We start from the raw sequence: 23,112 nt of genomic DNA on the forward strand, positions 1-23,112 counted from the left end.
TGAGGGAGACGAGGAGGGTTAGAGTTATTGTGTAGGACGACTCTCACTCTAACTAATGGAGTCCCTGCTATCTGTTGGCTCACTGGAATCTTTTCTTTTTTTGCGACTTTAATAAGGAGCCTCTCCAATGACAGCTGCTTTTGCCTGAAGAGTCACTACACTTGGACACAAAATTTTAAAAAATGCTTTACGCACTGTAAGGTTTCTAAACTCTTTTGGGATTCCACCCAACAGGACGACACGCAGAAGAGCATCCTAAAGCAAAGCAACCGCAGGCTCACAGCGCTGTAGCAGTTCGCCATAAAAGCAAATCCGAAAAGATCACGGTTGCCCTATAAGTGCCTGTCGTCAATGGGTGATGCAAGGAAACAGTATTACTTGGCCACTAACATGGTCACAACCCTGCCTGACTGCTGTGTCTGTGTATAGGAGAGCGGTAGATCCCGCTACAATAAATAACCGTGCTGTTCCTGTTTCACGCTGAATAAAGCTGGTTTTGTTAAAGTACTGAGACTCAGCCTCGTGTTTTGGGGTGCATGACAGAGACTCACACGTTACAACACACACACGTGGTCACAATGCTATAGTAAACAGTATACGCTCGTATGGATGTTGACTGTATGAGTGAGGCACGCTGACTGAGACAGAGAATGGGAGACGAATACCCACAATCCCGCGGTGACAGAGAGAGAGAAGAACCATCGGCTCAGTTGTGATCACGTGATGCTCAGCCGACAAAGCGTATATGTACTACTCGTATTGCAAGACCTCGCTCGTTTATCAAGTTAAAATTTATTAAAAAATTTAGCTCGCCTTGCAAAACGCTAGCAAACTAAGTTACTCGCAATCTAAGGTTTCACTGTAGCTTGTTGTTTTTGAAGTGAACGAATCAATAGTTAATGATCCAAATCATTTTGGTGAACTGAATGAAATGAATTGAATCACTAAAAAGAATCGTTTTGCACATCATTAATTGCTAACAGTCTTGTCTCCATTTCTCCTCAGAGCCTTGAGAAATCAAAGGCAAAGGAAGCCCCGCCCCTTGAGGGCAACAAAGGCAAAGGAAGCCCCGCCCCTCGAGGGCAACAAAGCCAAAGGAAGCCCCGCCCCTCGAGGGCAACAAAGTCAAAGGAAGCCCCGCCCCTTGAGGGCAACAAAGCCAAAGGAAGCCCCGCCCCTTTATTGCAACAAAGGCAAATGAAGCCCCGCCCCTTGAGTGCAACAAAGCCAAATGAATCGCCACCCTTTGAGGGCGACAAAGGCAAAGGAAGCTCCGCCCCTTTATTGCAACAAAGGCAAAGGAAGCCCCGCCCCTTCCGAGCAACAAAGCCAAAGGAATCCCTGAACTTCCGGTCTGCTCAGTATAAAAGGGAGAAGCGCGTGGAACATGACATCTCATTTCAGTCCTGATCCCAATAACGAACGCTAGAAACAGAGAGAGAGAAGGAGAGAAAACGCGACCCTAAGAGAGCACTGATTCAAAGGAATTGTCCCCCATTAAGAGCGCCAATGAGTCTGTGCATTTTTCATTGCAGTTTTCTTTTTTGTTGCTGGAATTAAACGGGGCTTTGCATGGTTGGCACCACAAGCGTTTGGCTTTTGCCCTGCTTCACCATTCACCCCTGCTACAACCTCTGTGTGTAATCCTCTTTGCATATTCAATTTCTCATCCTTCAATTTGAGAGAATACAAAGCAGAACATATTAAAGCAGTAGAAAATCATACCTCAGAATGGAGTAGAAATACACCATCAGGTGACAGAGCTCTTTTGCTGTGCATTTTTCATTTCCCCATATATTGTTTCTGGTATCCACTTGTATTACAGCATGTCCAGTTCGGTCTCTGCTTCCTGCCAGCAAATCAGAGTCACTTATTTAATAAATTACTTTCAGTCATAAATAATGTGAGTAAAAAAAAAAGAGATGACCATAGATAAGATACAATCTCATTTCCAAAACAGCTAGGGTGCTGTGTAAAATATTAATAAAAACGGAATGCAATGATTTGCAAACCACGCAACTGCTATACTTCATTGAAAACAGTACAAAGAGAGCATATTAAATGTGGAAATTGAGAAATTTCATCGTATTTTGGAAAATATGTGCTCATTTTGAATTTGATGCCTGCAACACATTTTTTAAAAAGTTGGGGCAGGGGCCTGTCTACCTCTTCTTTTAGCAACACTCTGTGAGCGTCTGGGAACTGAGGAGACCAACTGCTGTGGTTTTGAAAGTGAAATGTTGCCCCATTCTTTCCTGATCTCAGATTTCAGCTGCTCAACAGTTTGGGGTCTCATTTGTTGTATTTTTCATTTCATATTGTGCCAAATGTTTTCAATGGGTGACAGGTCTGGACTGCAGGCAGGCCAGTTTAGCACCCAGTGCCATGCTGTTGTAATATGTGCAGAATGCTGTTTAACTTGTCTTACTCAAATAAACAAGTTCTTCCATGAAAAAGACTTTGGATGGCAGCATATGTTACTCCAAAACCTGTATATATCATTCAGCATTAATGGTGCCATCACAGAGGTGCAAGCTACCCATGCCATGTTCACTAATGTTCTCCCATACCATCGCAGAGGCTAGACGTTAAACTGTGCTCTGATTACAAGCCAGATGGTCTCTCTCCCCTTTAGTCGAGAGGATGTGGCATCCATGGTTTCCGAAAAAAGAATCTCAAATTTTGATTCGTCAGACCACAGGACAGTTTTCCACTTTACCTCAGTCCATCTTAAATGAGCTCAGGCCCAGAGAAGATGGCTGTGTTTCTAGATTATGATTACCTGTATACAGTGGGTACAGAAAGTATTCAGACCCCCTTCAATTTTTCACTCTTTGTCATATTGCAGCCATTTGCTAAAATCATTTAAATTAATTTTTTCCCTCATTAATGTACACACAGCACCCCATATTGACAGACAAAAAAAAGAATTTTTGAAATTGTTGCAGATTTATTAAAAAAGAAAAACTGAAATATCACATGGTCCTAAGTATTCAGACCCTTTGCTCAGTATTTAGTAGAAGCACCCTTTTGAGCTAATACAGCCATGAGTCTTCTTGGGAAAGATGCAACAAGTTTTTCACACCTGGATTTGGGGATCTTCTGCCATTCCTCCTTGCAGATCCTCTCCAGTTCTGTCAGGTTGGATGGTAAACGTTGGTGGACAGCCATTTTTAGGTCTCTCCAGAGATGCTCAGTTGGGTTTAAGTCAGGGCTCTGGTTGGGCCATTCAAGAACAGTCACAGAGTTGTTGTGAAGCCACTCCTTCGTTATTTTAGCTGTGTGCTTAGGGTCATTGTCTTGTTGGAAGGTAAACCTTCAGCCCAGTCTGAGGTCCTTAGCACTCTGGAGAAGGTTTTTGTCCAGGATATCCCTGTACTTGGCCGCATTCATCTTTCCCTCGATTGCAACCAGTCGTCCTGTCCCTGCAGCTGAAAAACACCCTCACAGCATGATGCTGCCACCGCCATGCTTCACTGTGGGGACTGTATTGGACAAGTGATGAGCAGTGCCTGGTTGTCTCCACACATACCTCAGTGCAAGACACATGACAGCCCGCATGGAGTTTGCTAAAAGACACCTGAAGGACTCTGAGATGGTGAGAAATAAGCTTCTCTGGTCTGATGAGACCAAGATAGAACTTTTTGGCCTTAATTCTAAGCGGTATGTGTGGAGACAACTAGGCACTGCTCATCACTTGTCCAATACAGTCCCCACAGTGAAGCATGGCGGTGGCAGCATCATGCTGTGGGGATGTTTTTCAGCTGCAGGGACAGGACGACTGGTTGCAATCGAGGGAAAGATGAATGCGGCCAAGTACAGGGATATCCTGGACAAAAACCTTCTCCAGAGTGCTAAGGACCTCAGACTGGGCTGAAGGTTTACCTTCCAACAAGACAATGACCCTAAGCACACAGCTAAAATAACGAAGGAGTGGCTTCACAACAACTCTGTGACTGTTCTTGAATGGCCCAGCCAGAGCCCTGACTTAAACCCAATTGAGCATCTCTGGAGAGACCTAAAAATGGCTGTCCACCAACGTTTACCATCCAACCTGACAGAACTGGAGAGGATCTGCAAGGAGGAATGGCAGAGGATCCCCAAATCCAGGTGTGAAAAACTTGTTGCATCTTTCCCAAGAAGACTCATGGCTGTATTAGCTCAAAAGGGTGCGTCTACTAAATACTGAGCAAAAGGTCTGAATACTTAGGACCATGTGATATTTCAGTTTTTCTTTTTTAATAAATCTGCAACAATTTCAAAAATTCTTTTTTTTTGTCTGTCAATATGGGGTGCTGTGTGTACATTAATGAGGGAAAAAATTAATTTAAATGATTTTAGCAAATGGCTGCAATATGACAAAGAGTGAAAAATTGAAGGGGGTCTGAATACTTTCCGTACCCACTGTATATGGTTACTGCTTTATATGGTAGAGTTTTAACTTGCATTTGTGGAAGAAGAAATGAACAGGGTTCACAGGATGGTTTCTGAAAGTGTTACTGAGCCCAAGCAGTGACACCCACTGGCCACTGCCGTTATTATAATAATGCACAGCACAGGCTTTAAGGGCTCTGATTATTGCTATGAAGGGACCTACAGCAGCGTTAATATCACAAACCGAATTGGCATCAGGATTAACACTGATGGGCTCAGTTATTTAATTCTGGAATAACCGAATGCTCCCATTTTTCTATCTATGAAATATCTAAAAATATAAAAAAGAAACCCCTGTAATATCCTGAATGTTCTAGAGAACACCAGCTAACCACAAGCAAAGTTCTCTTTTAGTGATTGTTGACCTCTAAAGTGAAAGGGAACATCATTTAGAGCTTGGAAAAAGCCACTGCGGTCAGCTGTGAACGTCAACATCCTTGTACTTTAAAAACATTGGTTACTCCCCCATACTCAGCCGTAATACATGATTTTTCTATCAAAAATAATAAACCTTTAACTCTAAAAATATTTTTGGATGACAAACCGTTGTGCTCACACCTGGCAAAATAACAGCTTCCGATAAAAGAAGATCCTGGTTGACCTCGGACGCATGACCTGGCAGACCAGCAGTGGGCTCGGAAGTCGTTGCTTGCAGGAAGAGATTCTCACATTTGGGGGCTCGGCTAAAGACAAGTTGGCCAGACTCGTGGCCTTCACTGCTCCTTCGGATTTCTTCTTCATGTGTGCAGTGCTGAGGAATGCCTGTTGATTGATAAAAATGAATCAAATTATAAACAGATGCAACAAGAAAAGAAAAAGTGCTAGAACACCGAAGGAATTTAGATTATGTAGCAACAAATAACAATAAATAACATTAGACTGCCCTTCCTACTGAACACCAACCAATAAAGCTTTTAAAGCATTGTAATACGCTTGGAAATGAAAATATGTCTCCTTTACACGATAATCACCACTTGTCAAACCTCTCAAACAGTATTTTAATCTTTGGAAAACGTCCGGGACTAAAGCACTTAGAGAACTGTATATTGTATATTTGGATGAGACATAAAACCGAGGTTCTGACTCTCAGTGGTCATAAAAGATCCCTGGGCATCCTTTGTAAAGAGTAGGGGGTATCCTGAAGTTCTGGCTAAATTGCCCACCATGGTCTGGTCATTCAGGCCCCCTAATCATCCATAATCTCTAATTCACCACCTAAAAGCTAATGTGTGGTGAGCGTACTGACACAAAAATGGCTGCCATCGCCTCATCCATTAGTGGTGGTTGAAGTGGCTCCCCACTCACAATGAAAATTGCCTGGAGTAGTGAGAAAAGTGCTATTTAAGTGCGTGCAGAAGGAACTCCGAGTCCAGCTCCAGCTTTGTCCTGTACTGCTCCTTGCTATGCAGATGTTCTATCAGACGGTTGTGGCAAGCGCCCTCTTCTACGCGGTGGTGTGCTGGAGAGGCAGCATAAAGAAGAGAGACGCCTCACGCCTGGACAAACTGGTGAGGAAGGCAGGCTCTATTGTAGGCACGGAGCTGGACAGTTTGATATTCGTGGCAGAGCGACGGGCACTGAGCAGGCTCCTGTCAATTATGGAGAATCCACTGCATCCACTGAACAGGATCATCTACAGACAGAGGAGCAGCTTCAGCGACAGACTGCTGTCACTGTCCTGCTCCACTGACAGACTGAGGAGATCGTTCCTCCTCCAAACTATGCGACTCTTCAATTCCACCTGGGGGGGTAAATGTTAACATTACACAAAGTTACTGACTGTCTGTATACCTGCATTGTTATCACTCTTTAATTTAATATTTTCTTTATCAGTATGCTGCTGTTGGTGTATGTGAATTTCCCCTTGGGATTAATAAAGTATCTATCTATCTATCTATCTATCTATCTATCTATCTATCTATCTATCTATCTATCTATCTATCTATCTATCTATCTATCTATCTATCTATCTATCTATCTATCTATCTATCTATCTATCTATTGTCCAACCCGCTGAATCCCGCTGAATCCGAACACAGGGTCATGGGGGTCTGCTGGAGCCAATCCCAGCCAACACAGGGCAGGAACCAATCCTGGGCAGGGTGCTAACCCACCGCAGGACACACACAAACACACCCACACACCAAGCCCAATTTAGAATCACCAATCCGCCTAACCTGCATGTCATTGGACTGTGGGAGGAAACCGGAGCGCCCGGAGGAAACCCACGCAGACACGGGGAGAACATGCAAACTCCACGCAGGAAGGACCCGGGAAGTGAACCCAGGTCCCCAGATCTCCCAACTGCGAGGCAGCAGCACTACCCACTGCGCCACCGTGCCGCCCTATCTATCTATCTAAATGTAAAAAAATATTATTATTATTAACTAAGCTTAAAATTTTTTCCACTACTTTCAAATCAGAAATTTTGATAAAAGAAACGTACCCAATTTTCCACACCTCCCACTCATTGCTATTCTAGAAAACAACACTGATGAGCACCTCAACAGTATATAAAACCATCTCAACGTCTCTCCAGTGGGAAATCTCAGAAGAGGGGTGGAAGGCAGCCGTGCACAGAATACTCTCCAGCTCCATATGTGCAAAGCATTCAATCATTCAACTTAAAATCTTTTATTGAGTGCATTTATCTCCATTAAAACTATCCAAAATGTTTCCAGGGTGAGATCCGACCTGCGAACATTGCAATCGAGCTCCAGCCCCACTGGGCCACATGTTGTGGGAGTGAACCAAATTAACATTGTTTTGGAGAAAAATCTTTGAATGCTTATCAAACAGTCTTGGGGCCTTCTTGATCACTCGTAACCCCTTACCAGCTGCGTTTGGTGGGCTCACAGATGGTCTTAAAGTGGAGAAGGACACATTGATTGTAATTGCCGATCCCACATGACTCACACGTAGACTTACCTTGAACCTGTTTTCACTTCGTCTCAGGTGGGGGCTGGATTTAATTTTTTTTGATTTTGTCTCTTTTGTTCCTTTTTTAAGTTTCTGATGCTTTGTGTGGTGTTTATTTCTTATATTTTTTTTTTAGGTTGACTATGAAGTCATTTATTGCATTAGTACTACTAACACGTAGACTTACTTTGCTTAAATGGAAGAATTGCTACCCACCTTATATATCTCAGTAGGGTAACTGATGTTCTCTATTATTTAAAATTGGAAATAAAAACAAAACAAATTCTCGCTGCGAGGATCTGTTCAAAAGATTTTTAAAATAAGATTTAATTAACAAAATTTTACAATAAGCATTTGTATCAGGGGAAAAGCACGTTTTCCCTTCTTTTAATTTTCCATCTGACTATTTTTGTCCGTAGGCTGCTGGCTCTCCTCTCTGTCTCTTGGGTGGGGATTGAATTCTGTTTTTTTCAGGTTTTGTCTCTTTTTATTTCTGCTTTCCTTTTTATTTTTTGTTTCTTTTTTTTTTATCTTTTATTGCTTTGCACCCTCCCCCACTATAACCTGTCATCTATGGGGGAGGAGAGAAAACTTTAGATTTGTTAAAAATTTCGATCTTCGGCTTTAATTGGATCTCGACATTTGAGGGTCCCTGGATACCGAAAACATCGATATCTCAATGATGGGTGTGTGTCTGTCTGTCTGTGTGTCACAGTTTCTTGAGGACAGTCTAGAGCTAAAATGGCTCGACGGAAAAATACCAAACTCGAAACTTAACCCTGCTATGAGATGACGTTGTGCTGATTAGTTTTTGAGCCAAATCGTGCAAGGGAAGGAGGCACTTGAGAGGAACCCTCAAATACCGAAATTCTGCAATTCATTATGAATTCTTCTCATCAGTTGCTATCGTAATGGCATAATTTATGATCAGTAAGGTCAGCATCAGAGCGGTAATTATTACTGAAATGTTAGAGAGTAGTTCGGGTAACTTGGTTCTTAGGGCACAAAGCCTACTGATGCTTACATCCAAATTTTTTTTTTTTTAACTAGCTTGAATATTGTAGAAGCTCTGGTCACGAATGTTTCCGAACACGTACAAATCAGGTTACGACCAAAAAGTTTGCATCTGTTCACAACTACACGCTCTGGTGGCGAACAAAAACACTGGCGGACAGTTTTCCTACGCGCGTTCGTACGCCCCAATGATTTGCCATTCTCCATTTCCCATTTTCTTTTGTTTGCATATACAGGGCCTAACAAAGCAGCTGATGTTTCAAAAGGAGTTACAATGTTAACCAAGCAGAGGCCTCAAGTGCTGGAAGAGGTGGAAAAACTGTTGCTAGTGTGGCTGAACGAGAAGCAACTTACAGGGGATAGCGTAAGCGAGGCGATCATATGCGAGAAAGCCACGAAGATGCATGACGATTTGATGAAAAAAAATCCTTCTTCGAGTAGCGAAGGTGAGGAATTTAAAGCTAGTAGAGGATGGTGTGAAAAGTTTCGCAAGAGATGTGGCATTTAATTTTTTTAACCCTGTGCTTAAAACTCATAAAAAGTGTTTACAGCGAGCAGTTTGTAAGGGTCTAGCGCCAGCTCTTACAATGTTAGTTTTCTCTGTTGTTCAAGGTTTTCTCAGCGTTATTCAATGTTTTTACATTTAGTTTACCATTACATTGTGCATTCTATGGTATAATTAACTATTTTTGTGCTTAAAAATATATATATACAGTAATCCCTCGCTATATCGCACTTCGCCTTTCGCGGCTTCACTCCATCGCGGATTTTATATGTAAGCATATTTAAATATATATTGCGGATTTTTTGCTGGTTCGCGGGTTTCTGCGGACAATGGGTCTTTTAATTTCTGGTACATGCTTCCTCAGTTGGTTTGCCCAGTTGATTTCATACAAGGGACGCTATTGGCAGATGGCTGAGAAGCTACCCAGCTTACTTTTCTGTCTCTCTTGCGCTGACTTTCTCTGATCCTGACGTAGGGGGTGTGAGCAGGGGGGCTGTTCGCACACCTAGACGATACGGACGCTCGTCTAAAAATGCTGAAAGATTATCTTCACGTTGCTATCTTTTGTGCAGCTGCTTCCTGAAACGACATGCTGCATGGTGCTTCGCATACTTAAAAGCTCGAAGGGCACGTATTGATTTTTGATTGAAAAACAAACTCTGTCTCTCTCTCTCTCTTTCTCTTTCTCTGCTCCTGACGGAGGGGGTGTGAGCTGCCGCCTTCAACAGCTTTGTGCCGCGGTGCTTCGCATACTTAAAGGCCAAACAGCCCTATTGATTTGTTTGCTTTTCTCTCTATCTCTGTGACAGTCACTGCTCCTGACACGCACTCCTTTGAAGAGGAAGATATGTTTGCATTCTTTTAATTGTGAGACGGAACTGTCATCTCTGTCTTGTCATGGAGCACAGTTTAAACTTTTGAAAAAGAGACAAATGTTTGTTTGCAGTGTTTGAATAACGTTCCTGTCTCTCTACAACCTCCTGTGTTTCTGCGCAAATCTGTGACCCAAGCATGACAATATAAAAATAACCATATAAACATATGGTTTCTACTTCGCAGATTTTCTTATTTCGCGGGTGGCTCTGGAACGCAACCCCCGCGATGGAGGAGGGATTACTGTATTTACATACAGTTCATATGGTCTGGAATGGATTAATTGTATTTACATACAATCTTATGGGGAAATTACATTTGGGTCTCGACCAAATTGGGTCGCGTCCAGAGTTTCGGAACGAATCACGGTCGTGACCAGAGGTACCACTGTATGAAGATATTTGTTGCATAGGTTCAACTTGATTGTATGCAATGCTATTTTCTTGAAATGAAATAAATTTAAAAAAAAAAAGAAAATGAAAATATGCAGAGGATAAATGAACACAGTGCACAAAACTGCATTGGTTTTCTGAAACATTGCTTTGTTAATGTTCCTTTTGCAGTTGATTCATTTCTTTGTGTATTTGTAATCACTAGCATTATGATCACTGCATGTTATAGGCAGAGTGGTGCCTCTGAGATTAGGAATCTGTGGCCCGTGCAATCGGAAGGTTCCTGGTTCGAATCCTGTAAATGCCGGAAGTGACTCCACTCCATTGGGCCATTGAACAAGGCCCTTAACCTACAATTGAAGAGCTCAGTTCCAAAATCAGCTAAGTACAAAAGATCAATTTTGGACATAAATAGGAAAATCTGGGTCCGTAAGCAGATTTTGAAACTAAATCCCTAAAACTATAGCGCTACACTGTTCCAATTAGCAGGTTTTGAAGCTCAAACATATTTTCGGCGCATGACCAACTGCATGAAAAGTCACAATCATGTGTTCACTTAATTTTACCAAAAGGTGTAATTAGCACATCTTCAATTGTTCCATCCTGCGTGTGACGTTTATCTGCATCCAGCCCTGCAAGCAGGTCCTGCAACTTGCAAGGGAAAATCTGGGGGTTGGTGGCAGGATTGGCACTCCAGCCTCTGTATAAAAAAACTCACACTGTTCCATTCAAAGTGGTGTGGTGCTGAGGTGTCACCCACAAGTCATAAGTTGGGATCCTGAGGTAGTTTGTTGTGGGGCGATGTGCTGTATCAGTGCGTGCTCCTAACCTCTCTTCCATATTGTAATGTCATTTAAGGTATTTAAAAGAGAGAAATGGCTTTCTGTAGGTAAGCAATTGTAATTTCCATCCCCAGCGTTTTAGGAATGTGCGATTACACAGCAATGGAAAAAACAAAAGACATAAAAACATGAAAGTTTGGATGAAAGTATAAGGCAAGGAAAGCAGCTGAGAAAATGTAATGAGTGGGATCTAATCGGGGAAGCCCATGTAATACGAGAGGGAATCAAAAAGTAAAGGTTATCTGAACATTTCACTGTAGCCGCAACAGATAGAAGATGGCACAACACAACACATTCACGATGACTTATAAGAAATGGTCATTTCCTTATAAAATACTTCAATGCATAACCTAAATGTATTCTGGGACGATTCCAGTAGGAATCCTAATTTTTTCTTTATGTAGCTAACCTGCTCCAGCACAACCAATAATTAATTACTATGGCGGCTCAAACTGGTTTCTTGGTGATACATTCTCAATTTTGAAAGTAAACGTCTTTATTTAATAACCATACAAAGGCACATGAAGCACATTGATGCTGTTTCCTGTCTAACAGAAGAACAGCTGACTAGATAGATAGATAGATAGATAGATACTTTATTAATCCCAATGGGAAATTCACAGACATAACATATAAAAGCCATGTACTGTAATTAACAGCTTTAATTTAACAAAGGCATCTTCATTTGAAAAAAGGAAATGAGCCGATGCTTTGAAAGAACAAAGCTGAAGAGCATTTTTGAAACACTTTCAATTTACATAAACAATGATTAGATCACCTCACTCTCCAAGTTGAGGTTAATCATGGATCAAGTCCAACGCGCTAAGGCCAGTTCCGGATTGAAGATTTCCAAGGCAGCAGTAAGTCAAATCACCAGCATTCTCAAAGGTGCTCAATCCAATTCAGGTTATAAAGCCTATAAAGCAGCCTTGGGAACAAGGAAGGAACAAATCCTAGATGGACATCAGCCCATTCCAGGACCGGTCATGCCTCGAGCCACATTCACTCTGCCAGTTATCTGGATATGCTTGTGGTTTTAGATGTAGTAAGAAGACTGGCGCACCGGGAGAAAAATCACACACAGACACATGGAGCTGATGGAAACTTCATACTGACAATGACTTGGTACAGGCCTAGTAGCATGTTTTTTAAAAAAAAATATTAAAAATTATAGATCATAAACTCAGACGAGGTTGCTCAATTTTACCAATTCTTTTCATAACTGCTGCTGAACTTCTGGCTATCCACCTCTACCAACGTAAGGACTTGGATTAAAAGGATCTTCATATGCCAGTGATGAAGATGATGATGATGATGATGATAGTGCTGTTTTCTACTAATCCATAATTCATCATTTCCTGCGGTGGGTTGGCGCCCTGCCCAGGATTGTTTCCTGCATTGCGCCATGTGTTGGTTGGGATTGGCTCCAGCAGACCCCCGTGACCCTGTGTTAGGATATAGCGGGTTGGAAAATGGATGGATGGATGGATAATTCAGCATTGCCGCAATAGGGTGGTCCAAAAAAAAAAAACCTATCCATCCATCCATCCATCCATCCATTGTCCAACCCGCTGAATCCGAACACAGGGTCACGGGGGTCTGCTGGAGCCAATCCCAGCCAACACAGGGCACAAGGCAGGGGACCAATCCTGGGCAGGGTGCCAACCCACCGGAGGACACACACAAACACATCCACACACCAAGCACACACTAATAGATTGAATTTCTCCACAAGGCTACTTTTATTCTATTATTTTAATGAAAACAAACCACATTTAGAAGTCACTCCTTTTAGCAGTTTTTATGTCTTCTGATCTCCGGTCCTTTAATGTGGGAAGTAACCTCCTTCACATCTTCTATAACTCCATGATGGCCAGTGCGATTTTCTATATTGTTGGTGTGCTGGGCTGGTAACTTAACTTCAAGAGAGACCCACCGAATCAATACGCTAATTAAAAGGGCAGGCTCAGTTATGGGACACACTCTGGACCCCCTGGAGGTAGCAGAGGAGGACATAATTAAAATAAAACTGAGTGCCATTATGACCAATGCTGCACACTCTCTCTCTCTCTCTGTGACACATCAACACTGAAGACTTTCAGCCAACGAGTTATTCAGCAGAAGTGTGTCAAGAAACGGGACGGGGGCTCCTTTATACCAACAGCAATACGTCTGCGTCACGTCTCACAGGGACTGAACTTTTGTTTTTAATTGTATTGCTTTTTAGTCATTCTGGTGTGTGTTCAGATCATAGTGTGTGTGTATATATACAGTCCAAAGACATGCAGGTTAGGTGCATTGGCCATCCTAAATTGTCCCTAGTGTGTGCTTGGTGTGTGGGTGTGTGTGTGTGCTCTGCGGTGGGCTGGCACCCTGCCCAGGGTTTGTTTCCTGCCTTGCGCCCTGTGCTGGCTGGGATTGGCTCCAGCAGACCCCCGTGACCCTATAGTTAGGACAAGAACTTTTCTTTTTTTTTTTTTTGCTATTTCAATTTTCTTTTTTTTTTGTCTGAACTGTTTTACTTTCAATTTTAACTAAAACCTTTAAAGATATTTTGTCTGTGGAATCATTTCAGCGCATCAGGCTTTTGTTGAATCCCATTTTTATGCTAGAGCTGCTGAACTCTGGTAATTTTGGAAAAACGCAGCTACAGGATACAATGAAGAGAACACACACAGAATACAGTAATCCCTCGCTATATCGCACTTTGACTTTCGCAGCTTCACTCTATCGCGGATTTTATATGTAAGCATATTTAAATATATATCGCGGATTTTTTGCTGGTTCGCGGATTTCTGCGGACAATGGGTCTTTTAATTTCTGGTACATGCTTCCTCAGTTGGTTTGCCCAGTTGATTTCATACAAGGGACGTTATTGGCGGATGGCTGAGAAGCTACCCAATCAGAGCATGCGGTCAAGTTCCTAGGTGCTGATTGGCTTAGCAGCATTCGATTCCGCTTTGCGTTAGCCAGCATCTCGTCTCGCTCATTCAGCATCAGTGTGTTCCGCTGTGTAAAGAGTTCACTTTTGTGCTCTTTTGTGTTTATCTTTAGTAGTCGAGCCCTTTGTTATGGCTTCAAAACAACCTGCTCTTGCTACTGCTTTAGATATTTAGCAATATTTCTATTTTTGCTATACCTTTAAATGCTTAAGAAGTCTATAAGTCTATAAGTCTATAAAGTTACCTTTTTTTTAACTTCTTTTGTACATTTCATGTTTTTGATCTTTTCTCCCCACCAATTTTAGAGCATGGGGGCCGTGCCCAAGTGCCAACGGAAGATGCCAACGATTGCCGAAAAGGTAAAAGTTTTGGCTACGTAGAAGGAAGGGAACAGCTACGCCACTGTAGGACGCCATTACAGCATCAATGAGTCCACGGTTCGTTATATTAAAAAGGAGGAAAAGAATATAAGATCTACGGCCGCAGTGTCCTTTAACCAGGGAAAAATAATAAGAAAATAGCAAAAAACTTCTTAAGCATTTAAAGGTATAGCAAAAAATAGAAATATTGCTAAATATCTAATAACATAAAAATCATACTGCTGTGCTTTACTGAATGCAGAATAAAAGAAAAGAGAAAATAAAGACCAGTGTACTAAATGAGATCAGTTATTATCACTTATTGTGAATCTGGTTGGAACAAAAACCTGCAGCCATAGGGGGTCCACAGGGTGCAGTTTGGGAACCACTGATCTATAAAGTTACCTTTTTTTTAACTTCTTTTGTACATTTCATGTTTTTGATCTTTTCTCCCCACCAATTTTAGAGTATGGTAGCACAATGGTAGTGTCGCTGACTTGTAGTAAGGAGACCGGGGTTCACCTCCCAGGCCATCCCCACCTAGAGTTTATATGTTCCCCCCCTGTCTGGGTGGGTTTCCTCCCACTGTCCAGAGACATGCAGGTTAGGTCAATTGGCGACACTAAATTGGCCCGTGTGAGTTTGCCCTGTGATGGCCTGGCGCCCTGTTCAGGGTTTGTTACTGCTTTGTGCCCCTGTGCTAGGTGGGATAGACTCCAGTACCCCCAATCCCATCCATGACCCGGGTTTGGATTACGCGGGTTGGACAATGACAAAATGGTTCCAGACCACAATTTTTTGCATGTTTATTTTACGTTGGTATTTTCTAATCAAACCTTGGCTTGTCTAATGCTGCATTATTTTTCCTTCAACTGTTAAAAGGAAAACTGAAACAGATATTTGTGCATAGGTCATGATGGTCAGGATGCAAGCTGCAAAAATGTACAGCAGAATGTGAATCTGTTGCACTGTCAGAATAAAAGGATGTGAGAGAAAAAATAGGAAAATGTTGCATTCTGCGTAATTTGAGGAAAAAAGAATAGCCAAACGGCTGCTTCCTACACTGCTCTTGTTCCAGTAAAACTGATCCACTGCACAAGACACAGTGTGTGTCCCTTTAGGACAGAATATGTTTTTAAATTTGATGTACTTCATTAATCCCAAAGGTAAATTGTCTTGACACATCACCTTTGGAAATCAGAGCGCAGAGTCGGCCATTGTACAGTACCCATGGAGCAATTTTCAGGTTAAGGGGCCTTGCTCAAGGGCCCAACAAAGAAGAATCCATTCTGACAGTAACAGGACTTGAAGTGGATAACTTGCAGATACCAGCGCAGATCCTTAGCCTCTGAGCCACCACACAAGTTATAAGAATAAGAAGCACAGTCCAGTAGTGGCATCAGTCACCCGTCTAAAGCAAAAGTGTGTGTCTGTCAGTTAGCACCGCAAGGACTCCAGAAAGCAAGTGTGACACATTAAGCCAGGAAACGACGGCCCAAATACAAAGTACAAATGTAATGCAAAATAAGAAGTCTCAACAATAGCATGGAAACACAGTAACAAGCTTACAATTCCAGCTCCAAAAGCTGCTCTTGGTAGTGTGAGATCCAGAACCATGCCAGATAAACTGATTTATTTTGTGTACAAAAGTATTCTGTTCCATTTCTAAAAATCAGATTAGAAATGTGTGCAAGAGGAAAACACAATGAATTCATAAAGCAAACTTTATTGAACTGTAGATTTTATTTTAAATGGATAAATTTGCTGTTGTTGCTCATCAATCTACATTCAATAACCCATAATAATGAAGTGAAAACATGTTTCCGGAAAGGTTTGCAAATTTATTAAAAATCAAAAACTGAAATCTATCATTTCTATATGTATTTGCTGCAGCACTGTCTACATGTCTTTGAATACACTGGAAAAAATTCACACAGACATAGGGAGAATGTGCAGACCCCCACATCACCAATGATGGGCACAAAACTGAAATCTAAGAGCAGGGCTGTGGAGTCGGTACACAAAACCTTTGACTTCAACCCTGACTCCAACTCCTCAATTTCTGGTATCACCAACTCTGACTCCATCTCCTCAATTTCTTGTACCACCAACTCTGACTCCTCAATTTCTGGGAACACTAACTCTGACTCCAACACCACCAACTCTGACTCATCAACTTCTGATACCATCAACTCCAATTCCAACCCTTCCAACTCTGACTCCTCACTTTCTGGTACCACCAACTCTGACCCCAACTCCTCAATTTCTGGGACCACTAACTCTGACTCCAACACCACCAACTCATCAATTTCTGATACCATCAACTCCAACTCCAACCCCTCCAACTCTGACTCATCAATTTCTGATAACACCAACTCTGACCCCAACTCCTCAATATCTGGTACCACCAACTCTGACCCCAACTCCTCAATTTCTGGTACCACCAACTCTGACTCTGACTCCTCAGTTTCTGATACCATCAACTCTGACTCCAACACCACCAACTCTGACTCCTCAATTTCTGATACCATCAACTCTGACTACAACCCCACCAACTCTGACTCCATCTCCTCAATTTCTTGTACCACCAACTCTGAATGTGACTCCTCAATTTATGGCACCATTAACTCTGACTCCAAGTCCTCAATTTCTGGGACCACTAACTCTGATTCCAACACCACCAACTCATCAATTTCTGATACCATCAACTCCAACTCCAACCTTTCCAACTCTGATTCCTCAATTTCTGGTAACACCAACTCTGACCCCAACTCCTCAATTTCTGGTACCAAAAACTCTGACCCCAACTCCTCAATTTCTGGTACCACCAACTCTGACTCCTCAGTTTCTCATACCATCAACTCCGACTTCAACCCCACCAACTCTGACTCCATTTCCTCAATTTCTTGTGCCACCAACTCTGACTCCTCAGTTTCTGATACCATCAACTCTGACTCCAACCCAACCAACTCTGACTCCATCTCCTCAATTTCTTGTACCACCAACTCTGAATGTGACTCCTCAATTTATGGCACCATTAACTCTGACTCCAAGTCCTCAATTTCTGGTACCACCAACTCTGACTACAACACCACCAACTCTGACTCTTCAATTTCTGGGACCACTAACTCTGATTCCAACACCACCAACTCATCAATTTCTGATACCATCAACTCCAACTCCAACCCCACCAACTCTGATTCCTCAATTTCTGGTAACACCAACTGACCCCAACTCCTCAATTTCTGGTACCAAAAACTCTGATCCCAACTCCTCAATTTCTGGTACCACCAATTCTGAGTCCTCAGTTTCTGATACCATCAACTCCAACTCCAACCCCACCAACTCTGACTCCATCTCCTCAATTTCTTGTACCACCAACTCTGAATGTGACTCCTCAATTTATGGCACCATTAACTCTGACTCCAAGTCCTCAATTTCTGGTACCACCAACTCTGACTCTGACTCTGACTCCTCAATTTCTGGCACCAGCAACACCAACTCCAACTGCTCTATTTGTAATTAGACTAATATATTTTCTATGTTGATTAAAATCACACAAGACCAAAGACATTTCATCATTGCTAACATGATTCATCAGGCTACATCTATCCAAAGTGACTAGAGCTAAGGAGCTCCATACTTTTCAGACGGCAGACAAGAAAGCCTAGCTAATACCAGCCACATAATTCTGGAGGCGATAGGTTTCATTTCATTTCCTTTTATACCATCAAGCTCTGTTTTTGTTTCGACTTATAAGTAAAGGGGGGCCACTGGGTCAACACCCCAAAAATGTATTTTCGTTTGAGCCCGTTATTCCCACATGATCTATTAATCACAGAGTGCATTTCCTATCTATCTAATGATTATTTACAATATTTCTTCTGAAAAACTTTGAATTATTTGACTGCATCTGATATTCGTATCCTTCCAGTCTTCACTAAATTAAAAACTGCTTTTTTTAGCGTCCCCAGTAGGAGGGACACATCCTCGTTTTTTTTTGTTTGTTTGTTTTTCTGTCTTTAATTTACTTAAATCATTTCCTGTGTATTTTAGCTTGTTTTTCCCTGCTCCCAGAAAATAATGACACCCTTGAGATTTAAGTTGTTTTCCCATTATTTGTATCACGAGACACTTGCTTGCATTGTTGTGCTTTTCCATCAGTTCATTGTATATATTTGTTGTAATGTTTTTACAAAAAAGACAAAGATCATGATTAAAAAAAAAAGAGAATTATTTACCAGAGTCTGCCTTAGTGCACTGTGACCCTTTGTCACTTTCCTCAAAATCCAGTTTCCCGACCCTCTGGGTATATCCGTTTAGAGTTTTTTTGGAACTTCGACTTGCTGGGCCGCCTGAAGATGAACGGGTCCTGTGGGTTTTGGACTCAGTACTCTGAGGAGTACGATCTAGGGACTTAGACCGTCGTTGATTTAGCCTATTGTCTTCGATTAAAGCAGGTCCAGGTGGGTTGTGCGGTCTAGAGACCTCTCTGGATCGCACACTGTCGGTTTGACAAGGGATGGATTCTCTTTGGTTATCTTTGTCGTCACTGCTAGTGTGAGACACATCTAAACAATTATCTTTCTGTTGCACCGTCTCCTCGTTGATGGACTCCTCTGAGCTGGAACCGAGATGCATTGGATTTTGTAAGGCCTCCATGTAGGATTTCCTGAACAAACGTCTTGTTTCAAAATAGGTAGAATCCCTGAGTGGCCTTCTTCGAGGTCCTGGATCACTAAGGTCAGTTGTGTTAAAAGAAAGAACACGTGAAGCACTTCTAGTATCAGCTTTCAGAGCCAGACCTCTGTCTTCCATGTCTACGTCTTTCGACTCTTCGTTGTCCAGCAATAGTCCGTCTGTCTTTTTACTGTTAGAAAATCGCATGTCCTGATTATCAGAACTCCCAACTTCGTTTTCCTTCACCAAAGTCGTGTCTTGTTGGGAGAAGACCTCATTGGAAGAATTATTCCCTTGATTATCATGAGGGGCAACTTCAATGACAGTTGAGTCAGTGTCACCTGAGGTGAAGCTGTCTTGAGAGCTGTGACTTTCAAGAGTATCTGTCACATTATCGCTTGGCACATTACTATTCCTGTTTTGGTCATGGCCAGCATTTCCATTAAAAATTGGCAGCATGCTATCTGGCGAGGTGACAAAAACAGGATTGACAATATTCCTCCAAGGCGTCCTGTACACCACTGTGCCCGTGGTCAGTAAACAGTTTAGAAGTGGGCAACAATTTGTTTCTTCTGTCACATTTTGCAGGAACTCAGTTGTAAAGATACTCCCATACATGCTTTCCGGGACCAGGATTTCTTGGATACCTTCTCCACTCCGTGAAAGACATTTCAAAACCAGCTTTGCCGACTGCTTTCCCAGTGGAACGATTTGTATGTAAAAATCCCCGGGTTTCAATCTTACTTTGTGAAGGGACGCAAGCTGCACGATAATTTTCTCATGAATGCACAGAGGCCATCCTTCATGATAAAAAATAAAGCCTTTGAACTTTGCCTGCAAGGAAAGAAACGGAAAGGCAAGTTAAACTGATGGTGCGTACATTGTGTTCTGTTTATAGATTGAAATTGTTAATGCATGTTTGACCGTTTGGGGCAAAAACAAAAAATTAGAAATTTAATTTTGAAAACAGAAATGAACTTTAGTAATGCCAGTAGTTTGCCACTTAAAGAAATAGAATAAGGGGTTCTCAAACTCGATCCCGGGGACACACTGTGGCTGCAGGTTTTTGTTCCAACCAGTGATAATAATCAATAACAACTGATCTCATTTAATGAGCCGGTCTTTTTTACTCTTCTCTTATTCTACATTCAGAAAAACACAACAGTGTGGTTTTTACATTTACAAGGCATTTAGAAATATTTCTATTTTTTTCTAAAGCTATAAAGGCTTAACTCTCTTTTGTCGTTTTTCTATTATTTTCCCCTTTTCCTGTGTAGTTTGCTCCCTTCATTTAACCCTAATACTGACACCAGCATAGCAGACACCCAGGATGAAGAAAGCAGCAACGACTTTAGTGTTAGACCCGATAATTAGTCAATTAAATAACCAGAACACCGGGAAAAGCAGAATGAAAATAAGGTTGAAAATACTGTTATTAGGGTGGCACGGTGGCGCAGTGGGTAGCGCTGCTGCCTCGCAGTAAGGAGACCTGGGTTCGCTTCCCGGGTGCTCCCTGCGTGGAGTTTGCATGTTCTCCCCGTGTCTGTGTCCTCCCAAAGACATGCAGGTTAGGTGCATTGGCGATCCTAAATTGTGCTTTGTGTGTGTGTGCCCTGCGGTGGGCTGGCACCCTGCCCGGGGTTTGTTGCCTGCCTTGCACCCTGGGATTGGCTCCAGCAGACCCCTGTGACCCTGTAGTTAGCATATAGCGGGTTGGATAATGGATGGATGGATGGATAAAGCTCTAATAATCTTGCTCCTTCCTATATTTTGGAGGTCCTGTACCCCTACACTCTAAGTCGTAACCGTAGATCTTCTAATAGCGACTAACTTACTATTACAAGAGCAAGGAAAAAACAAGTAGGTGGAGCTTATGAGTAAAAGTACCATATATACTAGCGTTTAAGTCGGGTCTTGAAACCCAAAACATCGATCATAAAATCAGACGCCTGTTCAAAAATATGATTTTTTCTTACATCTTCTTGCCTCCTCCAATCTCGCATCAGTTTCTCAGACACATCAGTTTTTGTTGCAGCAGCGCAGTTACCACTTCAACGACTTTTAATTTAAAACCAGACCCTGTAGTTGGGATATAGCAGGTTGGATAATGGATGTATAGATACTGTTAATACTTAAAAAAATGATATAACTGCTTATTACATTTTAATAAAAATCTACCAAACTTAGTTTGTAATTTCTAAATTGACTCCAAAACACAGAAACTGGGAAATAATGACTGACTCAATTAGGCTAAGGGACCAATGAGAAACGGAAGTTGGTTGGAACAAAAACCAGCAGCCACAGGGGGTCCCCAAGACTGAGTTTGGGAAGCACTGAGTTAGAATATTAGGACAATCTGGACAAAGCTCACCAGTCTTTTCCAATTCTTCCAAAATTTTGAAGGTCCCTAAAGTTCTCCTGTCTACCACACTACTTGATCTCTTATTCCATGTGTCTGTGGTTCTCTGTGTAAAGATGTTTTTGTGAAATTTACTCTTAACAAGTTTCCAACTGTGTCCCCATATTCTTGATGAACTCATTTTAAAGTCACAGTCTCGGTCCACTGGACTAATTCTCTTCATAATTTTAAACACCTCAATCATGTCTCCTCTTAATCTTCTTTTACTTAAACTGTAAAGGCTCAGCTCCTTTAATCTTTCCTCATAACTCATCCCCTGTAGCCCTGAATCAGCCTAGTCGCTCTCCTCTGGACTTTTTCTAGTGCTGTTATGTCCTTTTTGTAGCCTGGAGACCTAAACTGTACACAGGACTCCAGATGAGGCCTCACCAGCGTGTTATAAAGCTTCAGCAGAACCTCCTCGGTCTTGTACTCCACATGTCAAGGTGCTATATAATCTCTCATTCTGTTAGGCCTTTGAACACTGTCTAGAAGGTGATAGTGTCAAGTCCACTATGACTTCTAAATCCTTCTTATAAGGTGGACTCAGACCTCCCATTGTGTATTCAAACCTAACATTTTATTTCCTACATGTAATATTTTACATTTACTGAAATTAAATTTAATCTGCCATAAATGTGCCCAAGCCTGTCTACTTCCCACGCTCCTCAGATTCTCAAACGAGTTTATATTCCTATCCGAATCATTTACTGTATATTCTGTGGGAGTGAAAATTATGTTAACATTTGAATGGTGGAAACAATTTATTCACAAAACATACTTCATATGTGCAAGATGATTTACAGGAATGTCTCAACCTGTTCACCATCATGTACCATTTGTGGCACATAAATTGTCCACAATAATTGTATTTAAGCATATACATAGCAGTACTATTAGTGTTAACATAATATTGACTCACCCTGTATATTAAAAACAGGAGCGGTCCCACCACTGATCCCTGCTGGACACCACTCTTAACATCAACCAGTTCTGATGGAGCTCCTGGCACCATCACCCTCTGCTTCCTGGGTCTGAGCTAATTCTGAACCCATTTCAGTGGTGCCAAGGCAATTATAAAGGTTTCTCTAATCTGACATTCTATTTGTGCTTAGTTTGAAGCTGACTCTCATAGCTTTGGTGGCATAGCGGTTGGCATCACTGCCTTCCAAGCAGTTGACCCGGGTTTGATTTCCAGCCAAGGCACAAAGTTTAAGCAGGAGGTAAAATGTAGTGATTAAGGCTTTGGCTTTCAAACCCTGGGATTTCTTTTCTTTATTTCACCTTATATAGTTTCTTGTATTAGGAATGTGTTAGTTATTGCAGACCCCTTGGGGTCAGAGTGCAGGGTCAGCCATTGTAGAGCGCCCCGGTGCAATTGCAGGTTAAGGTCCTTGCAAAAGGGCCCAGCAGAGTAGGATCCCCTTTGGCAGTAATGGGGATTCAAACCAGCAAGATTCTGGATACCAGTGCAGATCCTTAAACTCAGACCCACCATTTAAGACTTTGCTCCTCTCAAATGTTGTAAGTCACCTTGGATAAATAGCCAAATAATAATATATAGTATATGAAATAAACAAATAATTTTCAGGAAGCAAAACGTTTGAATAAAATATGAATTATTGCAGTGGATTCTCTTTCAGGGTACCATGGTGGCAGAGGGATTAGTTAGTTCTGCTGCCTCACAGTTTCAAGGACCTCATTTTGTGGGGAGCTGGCACTTTCACCATGTATCACAAACATCTCATGTTATA

The 23,112-nt window shown here is 41.9% G+C and overlaps 1 protein-coding gene across 2 annotated transcripts in view; it reads right to left on the minus strand.

Annotated features, from left to right (window-relative positions):
• Positions 1-23,112, minus strand: part of LOC114663495 (pleckstrin homology domain-containing family G member 4B-like) — a 173,558-nt gene that overhangs the window by 68,346 nt on the left and 82,100 nt on the right. For both annotated transcript variants that reach the window (XM_051935729.1, XM_028817258.2), the window contains exons 3-5: positions 18,522-19,794; positions 4,993-5,196; positions 1,726-1,849 (exon numbers count right to left, since the gene is read on the minus strand). In XM_051935729.1, coding sequence (XP_051791689.1) covers positions 1,726-1,849; positions 4,993-5,196; positions 18,522-19,794 — 1,601 coding nt within the window. The remainder of the gene's footprint in view (positions 1-1,725; positions 1,850-4,992; positions 5,197-18,521; positions 19,795-23,112) is intronic.

This window comes from Erpetoichthys calabaricus, chromosome 13 (genome assembly GCF_900747795.2).
Source record: "Erpetoichthys calabaricus chromosome 13, fErpCal1.3, whole genome shotgun sequence".
Classification (NCBI taxonomy): domain Eukaryota; kingdom Metazoa; phylum Chordata; class Cladistia; order Polypteriformes; family Polypteridae; genus Erpetoichthys; species Erpetoichthys calabaricus.